General features: G+C 47.3%; 1 protein-coding gene across 1 annotated transcript; it reads right to left on the bottom strand.

The window, feature by feature from the left end:
- Nucleotides 1-1,670: 1,670 nt before the first annotated feature.
- Nucleotides 1,671-12,547, bottom strand: CFAP410 (cilia and flagella associated protein 410). The gene is made up of 7 exons (XM_024206360.3): nt 12,371-12,547; nt 9,812-9,830; nt 8,721-8,767; nt 5,399-5,628; nt 4,359-4,530; nt 3,765-3,858; nt 1,671-2,919 (listed from the first exon to the last, which is right to left on the bottom strand). Exons 1-7 carry the CDS (start codon nt 12,532-12,534, stop codon nt 2,791-2,793), a joined length of 855 nt encoding a protein of 284 aa, XP_024062128.2. The 5' UTR covers nt 12,535-12,547; the 3' UTR covers nt 1,671-2,790.
- Between the last annotated feature and the right edge of the window lie 8,057 nt (nt 12,548-20,604).

Genomic DNA, 20,604 nt, shown 5'->3' with positions numbered 1-20,604 from the left:
GGGGGGGGGTGAATGGGGCAGGAGTCCCGGGGAGGCCGACAAGAAACAGGGGGGGTTGGATGGGGCAGGAGTCCCGGGGGGGAGCAGATAGGAGGTGGGGGCTGGGCCACGACCCCCTCCCCTAACCGGCCCTCCATACAATTTACGAAACCTGATGCGGCCCTCAGGCCAAAAAGTTTGCCCACCTCTGTGCTAGTCTGTAATCCGTTCAGCATTCAGCGCCCTGCGCTGTGTATCCCAAAGAGACGGTATCTATGTGGCACTGGGGCTGACGTCGCACTTGGAGGAACATATGATTATATTAAGTCAGCCCCTCACTCCATTGGGTGGCATCCCTGGCACGATGTAGAAGAACACAACTGCTGCCTTGAGCTCTGCGTTAGAGGAGACGAAGAGCCTCAGCTTTTTACCAGCCAATTAGACTGAGTTGCAGCCAGAGGTGAAAGTAAGCCGGTACGCCCCGGTATGGCGTACCAGCAAGAACCAGTACACCAGACCGGACCGGCTTCCCCAGGCGGCAATTTAAAGGGCCTAGGGCTCCCAGCAGTGGCTGGAGCCTGGGCCCTTTAAATTGCTGCCAGAGCCCCCGGGTAGCGGAGGTGGTCGGGACCCCCGGGGCTCTGGTGGCAATATAAAGGGCCCGGGGCTCTGCTGCGGTAGCGGCAACTGGGAGGCCCTGGCCCTTTAAATCACCGCCAGAGCCCCGCCGCCGCTACCCCAGGGCTCCGGCAGCAGGGCTCTGGTGGCAATTTAAAGGGCCCAGGGCGGTAGCGGCAGCTGGAGCCTCGGGCCCTTTAAATCACCACCCGAGCCCTGGGGTAGCGGCAGCAGGGCTGTGGCGGCAATTTAAAGGGCCAGGGGCTCCGGCTGCCGCTACCGCCCCGGGCCCTTTAAATCTCCACTGGCTCTGGCAACGGGGCTCGGGCGGTGATTTAAAGGGCCCAGGGCTCTGGCTGCTGCTACCGCCCCCTTAAATTGCCACCGGAGCCCTGCTGCTGGAGCCAGCAGAGATTTAAAGGGCCCGGGGCGGTAGCAGCGGCTGGGAGCCCCGGGCCCTTTAAATCACCGCCAGAGCCCCTGCCACCGCTGCTAAACCAGGGCTACAGCAGCAGGGCTCAAGCAGCGATTTAAAGGGCCTGGGGCTCCGCTGCGGTAGCGGCAGCCGGAGCCCCGAGGCTCCCAGCCGCCTCTGCAGCTGGTAGCTCCAGCAGTAATTTAAAGAGCCCGGGGGTCTCAGCCATCACTACCGCAGCCAGAGCCTGGGGCCCTTTAAATCTCAATTTAAAGGGCCTGGGGCTCTAAAGGCCACGCCCCTTCCGGTTGAGGCCCCGCCCCCTGCCCAGGACTCTGGAGTACTGGTAAGTCCTTTACGTTACTTTCACCCCTGGTTGCAGCACTTGGTTTTAAAGCAGGATTCTCTGCTCCAACCCTCAGAAATGATCAAAGCAGCTCAGCACTACATAGATGTAATAGGTGCATGTGATATTTGCAACAACAAGGTTAGCTATTTACGTGGCCAAGTTGGTAGGGCACAGCTGAGGCTGCCTGGATCCTCTCCCCTTCACAGGTGCAGAGTGAGGTTAGTATATGTGATGCTTAACAGAATCACTTTGATCACCCATATTCCAAGTACCCTCAATAGCACCAGACATGATTTGACAGACTCCATCTAATAGGGACAGCATTTTATTTAGTATTTAACAGTTCTGTACACTTTTAAGAAGTTCAGCCTTGTCAGTAAAGAACAATTCCATCCTCCTGTCTAAGCAGATCTCCCAGCAAACATCCCCAGCTTGTTTTTGTCTCAACTGCTACCACGGTCAGAACACCTGGGCTATCTTTCTCTGCACTAGTTGTAAATTTTTTTTAGCTGCTTTGAAGACTGAAGGAGTGAGTGGTGATGGAAAGCAGAGAAATTTCGGCATACAGGAAAGAGTCATTTACCACCCAGAATCTTGAATTTAAGCTCAGTTGCAACAAGATAATCTTTGGAGTTTACCCCTTTGACTGGACAAGAAGCTGCTGACTAGGAAAGGGTAGGAACTGAAAATAAACTAACAGTTTGACACTGAGCTTCAAAAACTGCACCAAAAATTTAAGAGTTAGTGATTCTTTTTAGGACGTCTGTTCAGAAGTCTGTTTTTGTGAAACCTCATCTTTATTGGCAGAAGTTGCTTTCAGTCTCCTCCCACTCTTGAAGGCATGGCATAAGCCCTTGCTGCGATACTACACTACCAGAGAGGCAGAGGAAAGGAACTATAGGGCTTTGCCCAAGCATTATTCTGATAAAGCCACTCTTGGAACAAACCTAATAGCAATGGCATTTGTAGCTGCTGGGCAGGTCTCTCCTCCACTCCCTTTCATCAGCACAAGCACAGCTATCTTTCTCCTCCCTTCTTCACCGGTTGCTTTACCCCAGCTCACCTTTGTTTTCTGACTCCCTTGTGAGTCCTAGGGGAGCACCGAGTTAGACTGCATGGATTCAGCCATGTGAGTTATGAGCATAATAGAACCTGTTATGCGGGATGAAAGCATGCTGCAAGATTGGCTCAGAAGCTCCCAGCACAGGCATGGCATGCACAGCCAAGGGGGATGTCATGTGTTACAAGAGTTGGTTTCTTCCTACGGTCAGTACCGCCCCCTCCCAGTCCACCCCAGGTAAAGTGCAGCAGGCTATAGAGAGGATTTTACTGTAGCCTGAAGTGCATGTGGGCAGAACTGGTGCTGCCGGTCTGGTTCCGGTTCTGTGGGCCCAGAAAGTGGCTGCTTTGGAGAATTCTGCAATGGGCACTATCGCTCTTCCTGAAGCTCCTTCTTCTGTAAAGCTTGGAGTCTCTTCCCCACTGTTTGGTGGATGATTTCCAGGCCCTCTGTGTCCAGCTCTTTCATGAGCAGCAGAATAGCATTGAGGATGTTGTTCTGTCAAGACAGGATGGACATTGTTTCTACTATAGAGGTACAGACTCTGACCCAGCAAGCTGATGGGTCATTTAGGGGCTGATTTTCAAAGATTACTAGATTGTTTTTTGCACCCTTCTAAATTCTCTGCTCCTCTGCCTGGTTGTAGGAAGACAGTGCCCTTCTACTGAGAAGGCCACTCCCTATGGGTGCCAAATCCAAGGCCTGCGGAATAGACACCTGCAGCTCTGTGGACAAGTACCGCAGCTGGCTGCCGGGGGAGAAATAAAATAGGCCAAGAACGGTCTAGAACACATTCTGACCTTCCTTTATTCACTGAGGTGATGGCCGTGAGCCCAAGCCACACTCAGAGTCCCATCCAGGCCAGATACGCACTCTGTGAAACTTACTCCCATAGAGTAGCATTGCCACCCTCTGGCCACAACTGGTGAGGAGAATCAAGGCCATATTTTCTATATGAAAGATGGCTATTAAATTGATAGTAGAGATTAACCTATGATTATCCGATGGGATCAATCCTGGCCCCTTTTCTTATTAAAGGCATTACAGTATCATAGATTCACAGGCTAATCTCCAGTGTATGTTCCCCAACACCTACGGATGGATCTCAGGGACTAGCTAGCCACAGCTCAACACCAATTCTGCCACAAATCAACAGCCTGCAAGACACTTATCCCAAAGGCACGCGACCAGCACCCACTTCCCACCCGGAAAGTTCTATGCAGCTTTGGGTGCACCCAAATCTGGTAGTACAAAGTTGTGCATTTTCTGCATCCAGAGATTTATTCTTTAAAACTTGCTTGAAACATTAGAAAGCAGCAACTTTAGTCTTTAAATACACTCACCCTCTTCTTCCTGCTGCCATCAGTCTCCCTGGGCGAAAAGGAGGAAAATTTATCTCTGGGAACAGGCTTCATGCCAAGCTGCTCTCGAATCTTGCTGTGGGGGAAAAAAGGCAGTACACAAAATATGAGAGCACCCAATGCCAGAAGGAGCCTGCCCCCAGCACTGTCTGGAATGACAGGATCCAATTCCCAATGCTGGAACTAGAGGAATGATGCTAACTGGGACCACAGACCTGAGTCTGCATTGCACGTTTGGATAACAGGTGGCACATTTAAAAAGGATAAGTGAGATGGACCATAATTCACAATTCAATATGAAGATCCCTCCCCTTTCATGCACACACATAGCTGTTGTACTGCAAAATAGGAAGCAGCCTATGGAAGGACCTATTCCATATGCACAAGGCCAGGTTCTCAGCTAGTGTAAAATCAGCACAGCTCCATTGTCTTCAGCGGTGCTATGGGAATTTGACCAGCTGCGGCTGTGGCCCATGGTATGTTGGGGTTGGTTGTCAGGAGTATTTTTGGTAGAATCCCCCATGTGACATACAAGCTTAGCAAAGGAATCCCAACAATTAATAACCGAGCCCTCACTTTGTCTCCTCCAGGGTGAAATTCAGATGTTCATTCTTTGGCTCCGTTGTGCACTCAGTGGTACTTGATTCATTGGCCTCTGGGCAGCCGTTCTCCAGATTTCGCTTAGCTGGGGGTGCAGTGATCTCCTCCCCATCTACCAGGGCCTGTGACAATTCTTCTTCTGTCACAGCTTCCAAAAACATACAAGCACATGTTAGAAGCCCAGTTTGATGCTCTAGGGAATTCTATCAACATGGGAAACAGACCACTGTTTTAATTTGGAATGTATTACTGCAACAAGTAGTGCAACAAACTACGCACGAGACAGCATGTAGTCAGCTTGTACGAGAGCAGGGATATAAGGGATACCCCCTAACTATCAGCCTGTCTTCATTTCCCCCTTTCTTCTGCAGCAAAGCCTAAAGGGGAAATCTCTGGCAGCCCTACCTCCTCCAAATAAAGAGGGATACTGAAGGAGAGGTTTCACAGTGGCCTCTTGGAGCCCTCCCCCTTTTTCCCAGCAGCAGGATCTGCAGATAGAGACTGTGGGATGCATAAGCTCTTGTTTTGACAGAAGAAAATCCCTTTACCAAACAGAACGACATGTCCTACTTTCTTTGACAGTGGGAGCAGAGCCAGTTACAGCATCTGTGTTTTGCAAGAGCAAACGACAGTCCCCTAACAAACTAACTGGTGGCACAGTATCTGAGATAATGACTGTGAAGACATTGGTAACAAATTCCCTGTGTGGTATTGTTAACTACTGCTGTGCAGAGAGGGTAAAGGATAGGACAGTTTGAAAACACTGGCTGACAACATAGGCAGAGCTACCTGCACCGTTCTGCACAGAGCACTGCTGAGGGGATTACTGTTGTGCTGTCTTATCCCACACAAGAGCCAACAGAGAGAGTTTCATTACGTAAAGTACTCAGCTGTTTTAGGGTGCGTACGTTGAATTTCCAACAAACCCAACCAAGACTCTCCCTAAGGGTCAGGGCAGTTCAGAACCCTGGTTTTTCTGAAGCTTTCTGCCACTGACTCTATTCTGAGATTCCCACCTTGGTTGTCAAGCTTCTGAAGGTTGGGGAGGTTGCGCAGCACAGTCATTCTGTAGCGGTGGGGGTCTGGACCACAACAGGGATTCTCAGACAACCACAGGACCCTCAGCCGGGGCAGGTTTTTCAGATGGAAGAGCTCGTTCAGACTCGGGATTCTGTTCTTCCTCAGATAGAGCTCACTCAGGTTCTGGCACTGACTCATTGGCTCCAGGCTGAAGATACTGTTCACACTGGACAGAGATTACACAGACATCAGAAATGAGTCTCTGGTTTCCAGCCTTAGAAATTACCAGCTCCACCCTCAATATAATTTTCAGGCAGAAGCAGGACCTCTACAACACTGCAGCTCTTCAGTCCTAGTTTCTGCATCATCCCAACAGTGGGAGCCTGAAAGCCTCCTCCAAGATGGTGCAGTGCATTCTGCGTGCCCAGTTGCCAAACACAAATAGGTTGAGATAGCATTTGGTAACAAAAAATAGTTTACCAACCAGAGAGAGGCCAATTGTGCTACTTTTAGGGCCCTAAAAATACTATCCAGCAGTCAGCTAGCAGAAACAGGTTCACATAAACATAGCCAGCTTGCTTTGCCCTTCTGAACGCTCCACTTCATCACACTGCCTCTGGAACTCCTCCCCTCCTTTCCCTCCAGTATTTTCCTTTTAATGTTAGCACTGTCACTCACATCTCTTGGTCTTGAAAAGACATTTTTGCTGAGACTGTACTCCTGAGCATGAAAGCTCAGATGGGCTCCACAGGCTCCTGCTGCCAAGGGACAGGTCAGTGGAAAAGAGAAAAGCAGTTTCCAAGAAGGAACTATGTTCATCCTGCTCTTATTTCTCTTTATAGCTTCTCCCCTGAGCCATGGCAGCAGGCATCTTCAATGCATGGAATGCTTCAGGACCCAAGCACTGACTGGGGTGGCTATGGAGCTATGCAGACACTCCCAGGCAGTAGTGAGCAACCTGCGGTCTAGCAGGGTAATCCGCTGGCGGGCTGCAAGACAGTTTATTTACATTGATCGTCCGCAGGCACGGCCGCCCTCAGCTCCCAGTGGCCACGGTTCGCTGTTCCCGGCCAATGGGAGCTGCGGGCAGCAGCGCAGGCTACAAGGAAGTGCTGGCCACCGCTGCTTCCTGCAGCTCCCATTGGCCGGGAACGGCAAACCGTGGCCAATGGGAGCTGCAGGCAGCCGTGCCTGCGGACGGTCAATGTAAACTGTCTCGCAGCCCGCCAGTGGATTACCCTGACGGGCCACGTGTGGCCCGTGGGCCGCAGGTTGCCCACCACTGCTCCAAGGTATGGCTGAGACCCAAAGGCAGGGGCTAGTTTGGCAGGAGTCAGAGACCTGTTTTGAAGAAGGCAGGTATGTCAGTGGGAGAGGGGGAAAGCAACAATAAGCAGCTAATGTTAACGAGGCACTTTGAATTAAAATGCCAAGAGGTTTTTCTTTTTTTAAATAGTGAAAGGAACACAGGGTTACAGAGATGAGCAGATTCCTGGCTCCTTGCTTAATTCTGTAAACAGCTCTTGCTCACTACAACCATTTATTGGCTGTTATATCCTCTTTCTGCAGAAGCTCCTCATACACACCCAAGAGCAGTTCTTGCATGCTCCACAAACCAAATGGCTTTAAGGTTAAGATTTTAGAAGCTTCACAGATTTTTCAGTATAGTTTGCAAGATCTATATTCCAAGGTGCCAAAAGAAGCTGAGAGAGAATCCAGAAGAATTTCAATACAAACCTTCTCCAACCTGGTACAAGTTTAATGACACTGTGTGGGGTCAGCAGACCTACAGAACCCAGTCAGGAACATGGAATAGGATTTAGATACAAGGGAGAATGTGACGTTGCACTCCATATGTTTATGGAAATATGCTTATGAGTGTAAATATAATGTAACTGGAATATGCTTTATGCAAAAGGTCTCTTGTAAGGTATCATTACAAAGCTTATAATCTACTGAGTGTGTTCAACTTATTTGTATGAATGTATCATTCCTGTATCTGAAGCTAGAAATATGAAGTATTACTCTGAAGTCCTATTGTAATTATGCAAAGTGTGGGCCATTAATGGTGGCTTGGAATCTTGATGGCTCCCATTGACTAGAAGAATTGGTTGTGAATGGCTCTGTTTACTTGCAAACCTTCCTGGGGACGTGCAGGCCAGCCCTGGAAGAATGAAGGCTAGGGTTTCACAGGACATGTGACCATGTCACATGATACTGGAATCCATCTTAAACCTGGTGCTTTTTCATTTAGAAGGAGGGGTGGGGACCCAGAGAGGGACAAAAGATTCCCCCCTTGAGCCAAAGATATAAAAGGGGGTGGAACAGAACAAAAGTGGCTGCCAGTTATGAGAAATCCCCCAGTTAACACCTGAGCTGGAACTAACACTGACTGTACCAGGGGAAAGGATTGGGCCCAGACTAGGAAGGAGTCTAGTCTGTGAAAGAAGGTTATTGGAACATCTCTGAGGGTGAGATATTACCTGCATCAGTTTCTTAATGTATTAAGCTTAGACTTGCATGGTTTTACTTTATTTTACTTAGTGACTTACTTTGTTCTGTCTGTTATTACTTGAAACCATTTAAATCCTACTTTTTATATTTAATAAAATCACTTTTGTTTATTAATTAACCCAGAGTAAGTGATTAATACATGGGGGAGCAAAGAGCTGTGCATCTCTCTCTATCAGTGTTACAGAGGGTGGACAATTTATGAGTTTACCCTGTATAAGCTTTATACAGAGTAAAACGGATTTATTTGGGGTTTGGATTCTGTTGGGTGTCTGGGTGCTGGAGATAGGTGACTTGCTAAGCAGTTTTTGATTAAAGTCTGCAGCTTTGGGGGTGTGGACTAGACCTGGGTCTGTGTTGCAGCAGGCTAGCGTGTCTGGCTCAACAAGGCAGGGTTCTGGAGTCCGAAGCTGGCAGGAAAAATGGGCTTAGAGGTAATCTCAGCATGTCAGGTGACAGTCCCCAGGGGGTCTCTGTGACCGAACCCGTAGCAGAGAATATGAAGCTTTACACTTCACCTCAGAGTTATTTCCCTCCAATATGAATCCTCCCTTCCCTCCCCCTCAATACAGAATGCAGGTTTACATAATTTCCAGATAGCCTTGGAAATAAATGCACTCTGCACCGCTCTCCCCAAGGTAACACAGCCTGATTTAGTACTGGAGATCAGGCAGGCAGAAGCACAGTCACAAGGTCAGTAAGGAGTAAAGTACCAAAGGCATAGTGCTATATTGTAGTCATCGGCATGACACAGGATTTCCTGTGTTCTATCAGCTGCTGCTCTCAGGCTGGTAGTTTGACACCCACCTGAATGTGATCACTTCAATGTTTGGTAGTTCACGGCATATTGAAATCTAGACAGAGAAAGACGCAATAAAGAACTGTACTTTTTCTAAAGATGTCTGTCTATAATCAGGTGCTTATTCATATAGCTCCACAAACGTGCTAGTTGATTTGATACTCTAATCAATGGGTTTACGTCAATGTCAGTCTAACCTGATTGTACACAGGGAGAGTTTTCTGGACCCAGCCACTCCTCTTTTTCAGTCCCCAAGCACAGTGTAGCCAGTATCTATTCCATCTTCTCCCACCATGCCCAGAAACACAGATAAACATACGCTCATATTGTGCACGGAAAATAAGACATGGTTCTGTTCCTCTCCTCCAAATGCTCAGAACATGTGACAAGGGCTCACTGTACTGATATGCTTTTGGTGCTGTCAGATCCCCCATCAATACACACATAAAGGGCTCAGCTCTCCTCGCACATGACTTTCCCAACTAAGAAGAGGACCTGTACCCTCAGGGTATGTCAGGTGGGAGGGTGCTTCTGAGTATGGGTAGACAGACACGCACTAGCTCTGCTCGAGCTAGCATGCTAAAAATAGCAATGTGGCTGTGGTGGCCTGGGCTAGTCACCCAAGGGCGACCCAGCACATTGGATGGGTTTGTACTTGAGCCGCTAGCTTGAGTCACCGTGGTCTCACTGCTATTTTTAGTGAGCTAGCTCGAGCAGAGCTAGCACATGTGTCTACCCGTGCTAGGAAGCATGATCCCAGTTGCAGTGCAGATGTACCCTAAATTAGTCCCCAAGCTCTCACAGCTGTAGAGAGGTGTAAGACTAGCACGCTTTCTTACTCCCAAGCACACCAAAGGGATACCTGGCTCCCTCCATTCCCAAGTGAGGCAGCAGAGCCCACCCCAACACTTGGCAGCAATTTGCTATGCACTGTATCAATGGCCAGTGCTCTACCATTGGGACTAACTGCCAACAAAAGGGGCCTAGATCTCAAGGAATGAGTCTTAATCATACCTGACTTTAGGGAAATGTTAGAGATTTGTTTGGGGAAGGGGTCCTGGAAAAGGCTGATTTTAAGAATTGCAAGAATAGTACTTACATCTGTGAGGAAGCTGCCCCTGCAAGAGAAAAATAAACCACTTTGAATAGTGACAAGAAAGCAGAGAATTAATTTAGAAATATTTTAAAAAGAGGCCTTACACCGAGTGAAAAGATGCAATGTATGGAAAAAGCCATGGCTGAGTGAAAGAATGCGTTTTTAAAATCTACATTATCTTAAAGAACTGGATTCTCAGAGGTGTCTTTTCATTTTTTTGAGCAACAGGGGATGCCTGGTATCAGAACATTTCCTGTCCCTTCTCCCAACTCTGATCCTTAAGGAACCTCTGCCACCCCAGCTGTCCTTCAACCACATAGGATGTAAGCTCAACTGGTGCTTTATTCCATAAGGCACTAAATAAAGATTCTGCAACAGCCCAAATGGGGCATGACAGTTTTATTGCTTCCACTCTCCCCTGTACTCTCAGCTGCACAAAACTATGCTTCCACACAATCAGTAGCTACTCCATCTCCTTATGAGCATACCATGTGGCTGGAAGGTAAATACACTCCTTCCAGACTGCTAAGACAATTCAGAACTATCTGTCATGTCAGCAAGTGTGAACCCTGCCAGCTCTGACCATACAGCCATGTTTAAACTGTTTTCTGTAGATCATTTTATAATACAGTTTGATCAGCTGATGTGGATAGGACCAAGCTGCGTTCATCATGATTTGGTCCTATCCTCAGCAGCTGGCCAAAGAGTTCAGGGGGGATTGTGTTTAATTACTGTTAAGAGATCCATGTAGGAGGCACTTTTCCCCTCCTCCCCCACATACAATAATAGCTGACAGTATGCATTGAACTGAGTATGAGTTTCATTTCATGTGTGGGATAATTGCACCAGCTAAGGCAACACTAAACACAGATATAGAAACTCAAGAATTCTAAATGCAAAACTCCATGTTTAACTCTTAATCTTTAAATTGTATTAAATATCCAGAGTCAGGAAAATTTAAAGTTAAGGTTCAATTCTCTCAGCAACGTTGATTCAGCCACATTGTCAGCCAAAGGTAGCATTTCTTGATTACTCATTGTGCTGTTATGCTGGGAATTTAATACATTTAAAAAACCTCAAAGGCAATTTGTCCAAGGAAAATCTAGATCTCAGATTTGAGAGTGTGACAAACTATGATTGTCCCAAATAAGACCTGCCCTCATATGTAATTCTGCACTTTCAGGAGAGCACATGCACTCTCTCCACAGTACAAAATAGGATGCAATTGATCTAGTATAGCCAGAGGAGAATTTTCACTGCCCAGTTCACATGTTGTTAAAGATTCATTTTTCTGTCATTGGTTGAATTTAAACAAAAATAAGCGACACACACCTCAGCCTCTGTTTTAACGTACCAGGCTGTCAATGCACCTAGGATTATTTAATTACAGAGCAGCAGTAGTTTCGCTGACAGTAAATCCTTTCATTTCACATATTTGATTTGGGCTTTTGCTTATCCTGCACTGGTAAGCAACAGTTTCCCTAGACTGACTGTTGTGTGTCTCTTTAGACAGCATGGGAACATGGCCAACATTGCTATGGAATTTTTTTTTTAATTCATATCTTCCTAATTCCAAGGCCAGAAGTGACCATTGTGATCAGCTACTCTGACCTCCTGTATAACACAGGCCACTGAACTTCACCCCAAAAATTCCTAGACCACAACTATTTTACTTGTAAGCAATTACATACTCAAGCTTAACAATGAATATATATAATTTATGGTGCATTTATTGAACTATTCTATTGAAGATAAATAAGAATGTCAGTGTGAGTGAAGGAAATGTGTATATCCTCCTGGGTCTGCACTCTGTGAGGAAATAATTGCCAAATTGGGATCAGTAACTACTGGTAGCCAGCCAAGCAAGTGTGATCATTCCCACAATGCCGATTATATTACACATGTTTATCTTCAACATGTTTTACAAACATTGCTGGGTAAATTGTATTCTCTTTGGTGCAAGGTAGCTCTGGGGAGAGGGGCTGGCTGGTCCATGGGAAGGGTTTGACAGCACAGAATCATAGAATATCACGGGTGGGAGGGACCTCAGGAGGTCATCTAGTCCAACCTGCTGCTCAGAGCAGGACCAATCCCCAGACAGCTTTTTACCCCAGTTCCCTAAATGGCCCCCTCAAGGATTGAACTCACAACCCTGGGTTTACCAGGCCAATGCTCAAACCACTGAGCTATCCCTCCCCCGGCAAGCCCGGGTTCAGAATGAGACCCCATTTGGTCAGGACATTGAATCAACCCCCTGCAGAAAGAACATGGGTGGCTGGGATTGCTGCTGGGCCTCTCCAGCAATGCCCCAGAATAACCAGCCAGCCACCCAGCTAAAGGAGTCTGCTGGCTTCAGGGTCAGCCAACACACCACGAGGGGCAACGAACGGCCCTTCAGCCCATGTCCTCCCCCACCCTATGTGCCCCTCCTCAGCCTGTTACCCCCATCCCGAGCTACCCCACCCCCCGCTCAGCCCACTGTCCCCATCCCATGGGCTCTCATCCCGAGTTACCCCGCTCCCCCCAGCGGCGGGGCGGGGCGGGGCCGAGCCGGCCCCTCACCAGCAGTTGAGCTTGCGGACACTGTCCAGCTCGGCGGCCTTGGCGCGGGCCAGCACCGCCTTGCGCGTCAGCTTCATGGCCCCGGCCCGGCCGCGCCGCGTCTCCAGGAGCGGGGGCAACGCGTCGGACGCGTCTCCAGGGGCGGGGCCGGGCGCGGCCGCCATCCTAACGCTTCCCCGCTTCCGGCTCCGGGGCTGACGGCTGCTGCGCGGCCTGTGGTGCCCCGCCCACTGACGGGGGCCGCAGAGGGCCATCCGCAACGCGGGCCAGAATCAGTGTATCCAGGGGCGGGGCCAACGCTGCTAATCTCTAGGGGCGGGGCTACGGCTGCCTCCAAGGGTGGGCGGGACTGCTGCGAGGCGGGGATAGCGGTGTATGGGGTGCCCCCTAGTATAGCGGGGAGGGGCTGCCCGGTGCAGGGGGTGGGGGTGTTGGGGTACCACCATTACAAAGAGGAGGGGCTGTCCGGTGCAGGGAGTGGGGGTGTTGGCGTACCCCCATTATGAAGAGGAGGGACTGTCTGGTGCAGGGAGTGGGAGGGTTTGGGGTGCCCCCATTATAAAGAGGAGGGGCTGTCTGGTGCAGGGGGTCTTGGGGTGCTCCCTGTGAGGTTCCCCGGGTGTTATCTGGATGGGTGATCTGCTAGGTCACTCCAATCCTCCACTCTGGGAGCCAGCCTTACCCTGCTCTGCTGTGAGAACCCCCACTCCTGGGCTGTTCACGCACAGCCTCTAGCATGTAAACTGCTCCCAGTTACGTGAGTGAGCTGCTGCTTGGATTGTTGTGCAACCAAATGACATGAACCAATAACTCCGGTCCCAGGTACAACCCTAGGAACCTCCGTCTTGCCCAGTTATGCCCACTGGACGCTGCAAGCTTATATGAGTTCGTCAATTTAACAAAGAAATTTATGTGTACCAGGCTTGTTATCCCAAGGGGAGTCTCTGACACGCTTCAAACCAAACACACTGCTTCAGGTAGAATAAACAAACAAATTTATTAACTACAAAAGATAGATTTTAAGTGATTATAAGTCAAAGCACAAGAAGTCAGATTTGGTCAAATGAAATAAAAGCAAAACGCATTCTAAGCTGATCTTAATACTTTCAGTGCCCGTACAAACCACAGGCTGGCTGGTTACCCTTCAGCCAGGCTCTCCCCTTTGATCAGTGCTTCAGTTGCTTGGTGGTGATGTCTGTAGATGGAGGTGGAAGAGAGAGAACATGGCAAACTTCTCTCCCTTTTATCATGTTCTTTCTTCCCTCTTGGCTTTGCCCACCCCCCACCGCCCTTCAGAGTCAGGTGAGCATTACCTCATTGTAGTCCCAAACTGACCAAGGGAAGGGGAGTGACTCACTCGAGAGTCCAACAGATTCTTTGTTGCTGCCTAGGTCAGTGTCCTTTGTTCCTGTGAGGCTGGGCTGGGTTTGTCCCATCCATGCCCTGATGAGGTGTGAAAGTGTCACACTCTCTTTATAGGGGGAGGGGCTGCCTGGTGCAGGGGATGGAGGTATTGGGGTGCCCCCATTATAGGGGGAGGAGCTGCCCAGTGCAGGGGATGAGGGTGTTGGGGTGCCCCCAATATAGGGGAAAGGAGCTGCCCGATGCAGGGGTGGTGGTGTATGGGGTGCCCCCAGTGCAGTGTGGAGGGGATGCCTGGTTCAGGGTATGGAGGACCCCCAGTATGTGCCCTCCCCGCCCCTGTCCCCCCCCCCCGCTGTAAGGGGTGCTCCCCAGAAGCCTCAAGTTTGGAAAAATGAAGGTCATTGCTCAGTTCTGTATGAGAGTTTAGCTAAGGCAATTGTCAAACGTGAGCGCAATTCTCACTGCTGTCAGCTGGCGTAAACTCTGCTTACTGCAGGGCCTCACATCATATCTAGGCACTTAGCTAACTTCTGCTTCGTTTAACGGGGTGTAAGTGGATGTCACAATTAAGGGATAAGCTGTAGCAGCAGTAGATGAATCTAATTATCTGGGATCATATATCTCCAGCCAAGGAGGCTGTTCGAAGGAAATCGGAAGAAGACTAGGGATTGCTCACTCAGCTGTGACCGTCCTTAAGAAGTTCAGGAAAACTGTGGCATCTTGTAATGTATGAAGGTGTGACGGATGCAGAGCCTAGTTTTTTCCATAGCTATTTATGGATGTGAATCAAGGGAAGTTAGCGCAGCTGACAAAAAGACAATTGAAGCTTTTGAAATAGGGTGCTGGTGAAGACTCTTGCATATTTCCTGGATGGAAAAAAAGACTAATGCCTATGTTGGAATATTATTGGAGAGAAGCAGCCCCTGATGTCAGAAATCAACAGATGCAAACTTACACATACTTTAGTCACATTAGGCATATAGCTGGAAATAATCTTAAGAAAGTTATTATTGAAGGAATGGTGAAGGGACATCATAGTACAGGACAACCTGTGAGGAGATGGATGGACGGTGTGCAGCAAGATCATTGCAAAGTTAGCTGCTGAGCACTTGAAGTTAATGATGGCTCACAAACACAGAAAATTGTGTTATGGTGTCACTGATATTCAGCCATGAATAAATGGATTTCCCTGCTTGCCTAGTATAAAATAGCTATATTTCTCATATCTTAACTGCAATTCTTATTTTAGTGTCCCTTGCAAATTTAATAATTTGTACACATTGCATTTGTTTATAAGACATTGATCAACATCATTTAAAATACCACTCCAGCAGAGAGCCCCAAGACACTCCACTCGCTAGCTGCCATGAATAGCACCTACCCTAACTCCAACCCTCTTCTTTCTACCTACAAGCCCTTTTATTTGTCCATCTTAATTTACTACCTAAAACATACTGAGGGAGTTTGTCGTAACTCCATAAAGCTGTCAGCTTCACACAGAATGGGGGGCTGGCTCGACAGCCCTGTAGGCTGAAGTTTTCTGTTGATCCATAGAACAGTGACAGCACAAGGAGCAGCAGCGTTGCAAGCTTCACACAGAATGGGAAGGGAAAGCTGATCAGAGGAGTCCTGCTGGTAGCAGTGTACAGAGAGTTCTGATGGGTGGGAGAGGGTTTCTTTGGGAGCACAGGAAAAGCCAGCAAATTCAATTCCACTTTTCCCTTCAAAAAATGCAAGAACTTTTGGAATCTGCATATTCCTGTTTATTGAAGCAGTGCAGTCACATGACCTCGCAGCTCAGCTTGGAGGAGATGACTAGACCAGACACTCACTTCTAGCCATGATAAAAGAAGATAATTAATAGAAGATTCAGGCATAAATAAGATTTGCCAAAGTGATCGTTTTCCAAATGCTCTCTACAGATGCTGAGCTGAGGGCTGCTCCTCCCAACTTTGTGCCTGATACCAAAATTCTTCATGTTGCTTCCTTTCATCAGAACCCTGGATAACGCCCTTTCAATTCTGGTATCTCTCATAATAGCCAACAGAGGCAGACTACTGATCGCTTTGACCTTGGCTTTGCGTGACTTGGGTGTTTAGGAATAATGTACTTTCCATTTTTTCTAAAGTATGTTAAAAATAATTACACTTAGATTTTCCTTTCCCTGAGCTGTAATGACTTATCAAAACAATCTTACTGATGTTCACGTAGGGTCTGGTCCAAAGTTAATTAAAGTCACTGGAAAAACTCCCACAGGTATCAGTGAGGTTTGGATCAAAGCTGCGGTGTTTCTGTTGTAGCTATTTTCTACATTTGGGGAGCATGTTGACAACATGAGCCAACAAGTTCCTAGTTGTTCCTATTTGCTGCTAGTTTTTTCTTCAGGAACACATCAGGACTTCGCTTCCCTGGGGTGAAGGAGACCCGTAGGCTAGTTTAGGACTGGGTTGCCTCTTGTCAGAGAGCGAGACTATCAGATTTTGGTGGGGGAGTTTGGGCTGAGCACTCTCAAACTCGGTGGTTCCCTTTAGATTAGGTTTGATGGTTTTAATGAGCACCCTTGTAAGCCCTGCCCAGCTGTTAATTGCACTGTTCTTCTGTTACTGTTAATCTTATAAAATATTTACATGATGCAGTATACCAGAACTTCAGTCAGAGATGACTCCCATGCCATCCGTGACCAGACAGAACAGAGTGGTGCCAGGGAAAGGGCCTTTAAATGGAAGAATGCGAGAGAGCGTTGTGGAGGACAGAGCCCATTCTAAGCATATTGAAATCTTTCAAGAAATTAAATCCTAGCCTGTAGCTCTCAGCCACTCAGAAGAATGGAAAAACACAGAAAAGAATGAAAGTTTTCTATACTGCGGGAAAGTAGGACAGAATCTACAAGTGGGCAGGGTCTCTCTCTGATACTGGTTTCAGAGTGGTAGCCGTGTTAGTCTGTATCAGCAAAAAGCACCTTAGAGACTAACAAATTTATTTGAGCATAAGCTTTCGTGGGCTAAAACCCACTTCATCGGATGCCTGCACTGGAAAATACAGTAGTAAGATACATATACACAGAGGACATGAAAAAATGGATGTTGCCATACTAACTATAATGAGAGTAATCAGTTAAGGTGGGCTATTATCAGCAGGAGAAAAAAAACACAAACTTTTGTAGTGATAATCAGGATGGCCCATTTCCAACAGTTGACAAGAAGATGTGAGTAACAGCAGGGGGAAAAAACAATTACCATGGGGAAATAGGTTTTACTTTGTGTAATGACTCATCCACTCCCAGTCTTTATTCAAGCCTAATTTAATGGTGTCCAGTTTGCAAATTAATTCCAATTCTGCAGTTTCTCGTTGGAGTCATTCGATTACAGACCTCAAAGTCGCAATACTCCAACAAAAAAATGTCAAAAACAGACTCTCACAAAAGCCACAGATTCCCATGAAACAGGAAGGATGAAGGCATAGATCTCTACAGGATTCCCCCAGAGGGCCCCAGGGTAGGAGAGCAATTGCTTCAAACTCCCCATTGCTAGGAAGGATTGGACACACATAGCACAGAGCTCTCCTCTCACTCTACTCTGAACTTATGTGTCCTCACACCTCTCCCCAGGCTTCATTTGAATTAGTTTAATGACACAGGAATATGAACAGCCACACTGGGTCAGAACTATGGTCCATCTAGTCCAGTATCCTGTCTTCTGACAATGGTCAGTGCCAGGTGCTTCAGAAGGAACGAACAGAATAGGGCAATTATTGAGTGATCCATCCCCGCCATCCAGTCCCAGCTTCTGGCATTTGGAAGTTCAGGGACACCCAGAGCATGGGGTTTCATCCCTTGACCATCTTAGCTGATAGCCATTGATGGATCTATCCACCATGAACTTATCTAATTCTTTTTTTAACCCAGTTATACTTTTGGCCATCACAACATCTCCTGGCAACGAGATGCAAAGGTTAATTGTCGCATTGTATGAAAAATATTTCCTTTTGTTTTTATTAAACCTGCTGCCTATTAATTTCATTGGGTGACCCCTGGTTCTTTATTGTCGGAAAAGGTAAATAACACTTTTTTCTACACCATTCATGATTTTATAGATCTCTATCATATCCCTCTTGATCATCTCTTTTCTAAGCTCAACAGCCCTAATCTTTTTAGTCTCTCCTTGTATGGAAGCCATTCCATACCCTTGATCATGTTTGTTGCCCTTCTCTGAACCTTTTCCAGTTCCACTATTTCCTTTTTGAGATGGGGCAATGAGACCCGTAAGAAGTATTCCAGGTGTGGGCGTGTCATGGATTTATATAGTGGCATTATGATATTTTCTGTCTTATTATCTATCACTTTCCTAACGATTCCTAACATTCCGTTTTTTTGACTGCCGCTGCGCATTGAGCTGAAGCATGGTGGCGCCAAGATCTCTTTCTTGAGTGGTAACAGCTAATTTAAACCCCATCATTTTGTATGTATTATTTTGAGAGATCCCTTTGTAACGCTTCACGGTCAGCTTTGGATTTAACTATCTTGAATAATTTTGTATCATCTGCAAACTTTGTCACTTCACGGTTCACCTGCTTTTCCAGGTCATTAATGAACAGCACAGGTCCCAGTTCATATTTTTGGAGGACCCCACTGTTTACCTCTCTCCACTGTGAAAACTGACCATTTATTCCTGCCCTTTGTTTCCTATATTTTAATCCATTACTGATCCATGAGAATCCAACTACTCTATATTGTCTGAAGCACCCTTGTCCTGCTGCTTGTTGACACCCTGAAAGAAATTGAATAGATTGGTGAGGCATGACTTCCTTTTATAAAAGCTGTGCTGACCCTTCCCCAACAACATGTGCATCTACATGTCTGATAATTCTGTTCTTTTCTATAATTTCAGCCAGGTACTGAAGTTAGGGTCACCGGCCTATAATTGCCAGGATCACCTCTAGAGCCCTTTTTAAAAATCAATGTTACATTAGCTATCCTCCAGTAATCTGGTACAGAGTCTAGTTTCAGTAATAGGTTACAAACAAAGTTTTGCAATTTCATATCTGAGTTCCTTCAGAACTCTTGGGTGAATACCATCTGGTCCTGGTGACTTATTACTGTTTAATTTATCAATTTATTCTAAAATCTCCTGTATTGGCACATCAGTGTAGGAGAAGACTGATGCAAAGAATTAATTTAGTTTCTCTGCTATGGCCTTACCTTCTCTGAGTGCTCCTTTAGCACCTTTGTTGTCTAGTGCCCCCACTGCCTGTTTGGCAGACTTTCTGCTTCTGATGGACTTTAAAAATTCTTACCGTTAGTTTTTGCATCTTTAGCAAGTTGCTTCTTAAATTCTTACTTGGCCTGCCTTATTATACTTTAACACTGAACCTGCCAGAGTTTGTGCTCCTTGCTATTAGCCTCACTAGGTTTTGACTTCCAGTATCTTTCTGGTAAGGATTATTATTGATATTATTGTTTTATTAAGTCAGGGGTCTCACATTTCATAGCTTGTGTAGCCCATTGCACATAACAGGGGCTCCTTGCATCCCTCCATTCCCCCCACCCTCTCTGCAACTCCCCCCAATCTTCCTCTTGCCTGGGGGTCTAGGGTTGCCAACTTTCTAATTTCTGAAAACTGGACACTGCAGCAGGAATGCTGGAACCTCCCCCTGCCCTGCCTCTTACCTGGAGGCCCCACCCCTTGCTCTCTCTTCTCCACCCCTCCCCTGACACTCTCTGCTCTCCCCTCTCCTCCTTCTTCATTGCCTCCACCTCTCTCCCACCACCAGCTGGCCTCCCTCTGCTCTGGGGCTGGGACGGGAACTGCAGCTGCTGACATGGAGCCTGCCTGCCCATGAGATGGTAGGAGGCGGTCCCAGCTGAGCAGGGACAGGTGCGGGTTGATGACCCACACCTCCTCCTACCCTCCCCCTCCCCCATGCACAGTAACTGGACTTTTGGTGTCTGGTTAGTACATCTGACTGGATACTGTACAGGTTCCCATTTGACTGGACTTTCTGGTCAAAAACTGGACACCTGGCAACCCTAGTCTGTGTGTCTCCTCATTCTCTCCTCCCCCCACCCCCCATACTGAGGTCCTGCATTCTCCCTCCCTGCGTAGGCCAGGGGCTGTGTGCACAGCTCCATTCCCCACCTTGCTCTCCCACCATCTTCTTTCCACCTGGGTGATAAATCATTCAGAGTATTAATGTAATAAATGCGATTGGAAGGATGAAACTTTATTGGGAATAGTGTTATGCTGGAAGGTGTCAATTGCTGCCATTAGTTTATCTATAGACAATTGCACAGGTATTTGCAGCTGTGGCTATGCTAATCAGATGGCAGGGGCCCCATTTCCCCCCTTTTTGTTTTTCCGATTTCCCCACAAATCAGTTGGGTTCTGCCCAGTTATGTCTACAACATTCTCTGAAATTTTGGCATTGATTGGATGTGGTGTTCCAAAGTTACCACATTATAGACAGACGTCCAGATAGAGAAATGCCATCAAGTTGGGAGTAAGACCTTCACCAGATCAGCCAGAGAGGTGCATAGAACCATGATAACAATAAACTCTCAGTTCTTATGCTTCATGAGAGCTGAGAACAGAACCGAATTGTCATAACTATAAAGGGAAGGGTAACAGCTCTCCTGTGTACAGTACTATAAAACCCCCCCTGGCCAGAGACTCCAAAATCCTTTTACCTGTAAAGGGTTAAGAAGCTCGGGTAACCTGGCTGACACCTGACCCAAAGGACCAATAAGGGGACAAGATACTTTCAAATCTTGGGGGGGGGGGGAGGCTTTTGTTTGTGCTCTTTGTTTTGGGGGTTGTTCGCTCTTGGGACTGAGAGGGACCAGACATCAATCCAGGTTCTCCACATCTTTCTAA

This window comes from Terrapene carolina, unplaced genomic scaffold, assembly GCF_002925995.2.
Source record: "Terrapene carolina triunguis isolate 2854851 unplaced genomic scaffold, T_m_triunguis-2.0 Scaffold837, whole genome shotgun sequence".
NCBI classification, from domain to species: domain Eukaryota; kingdom Metazoa; phylum Chordata; order Testudines; family Emydidae; genus Terrapene; species Terrapene triunguis.
Note: the sequence above shows the minus strand (reverse complement) of the source record. Positions and strands in the feature narration are given on the sequence as shown.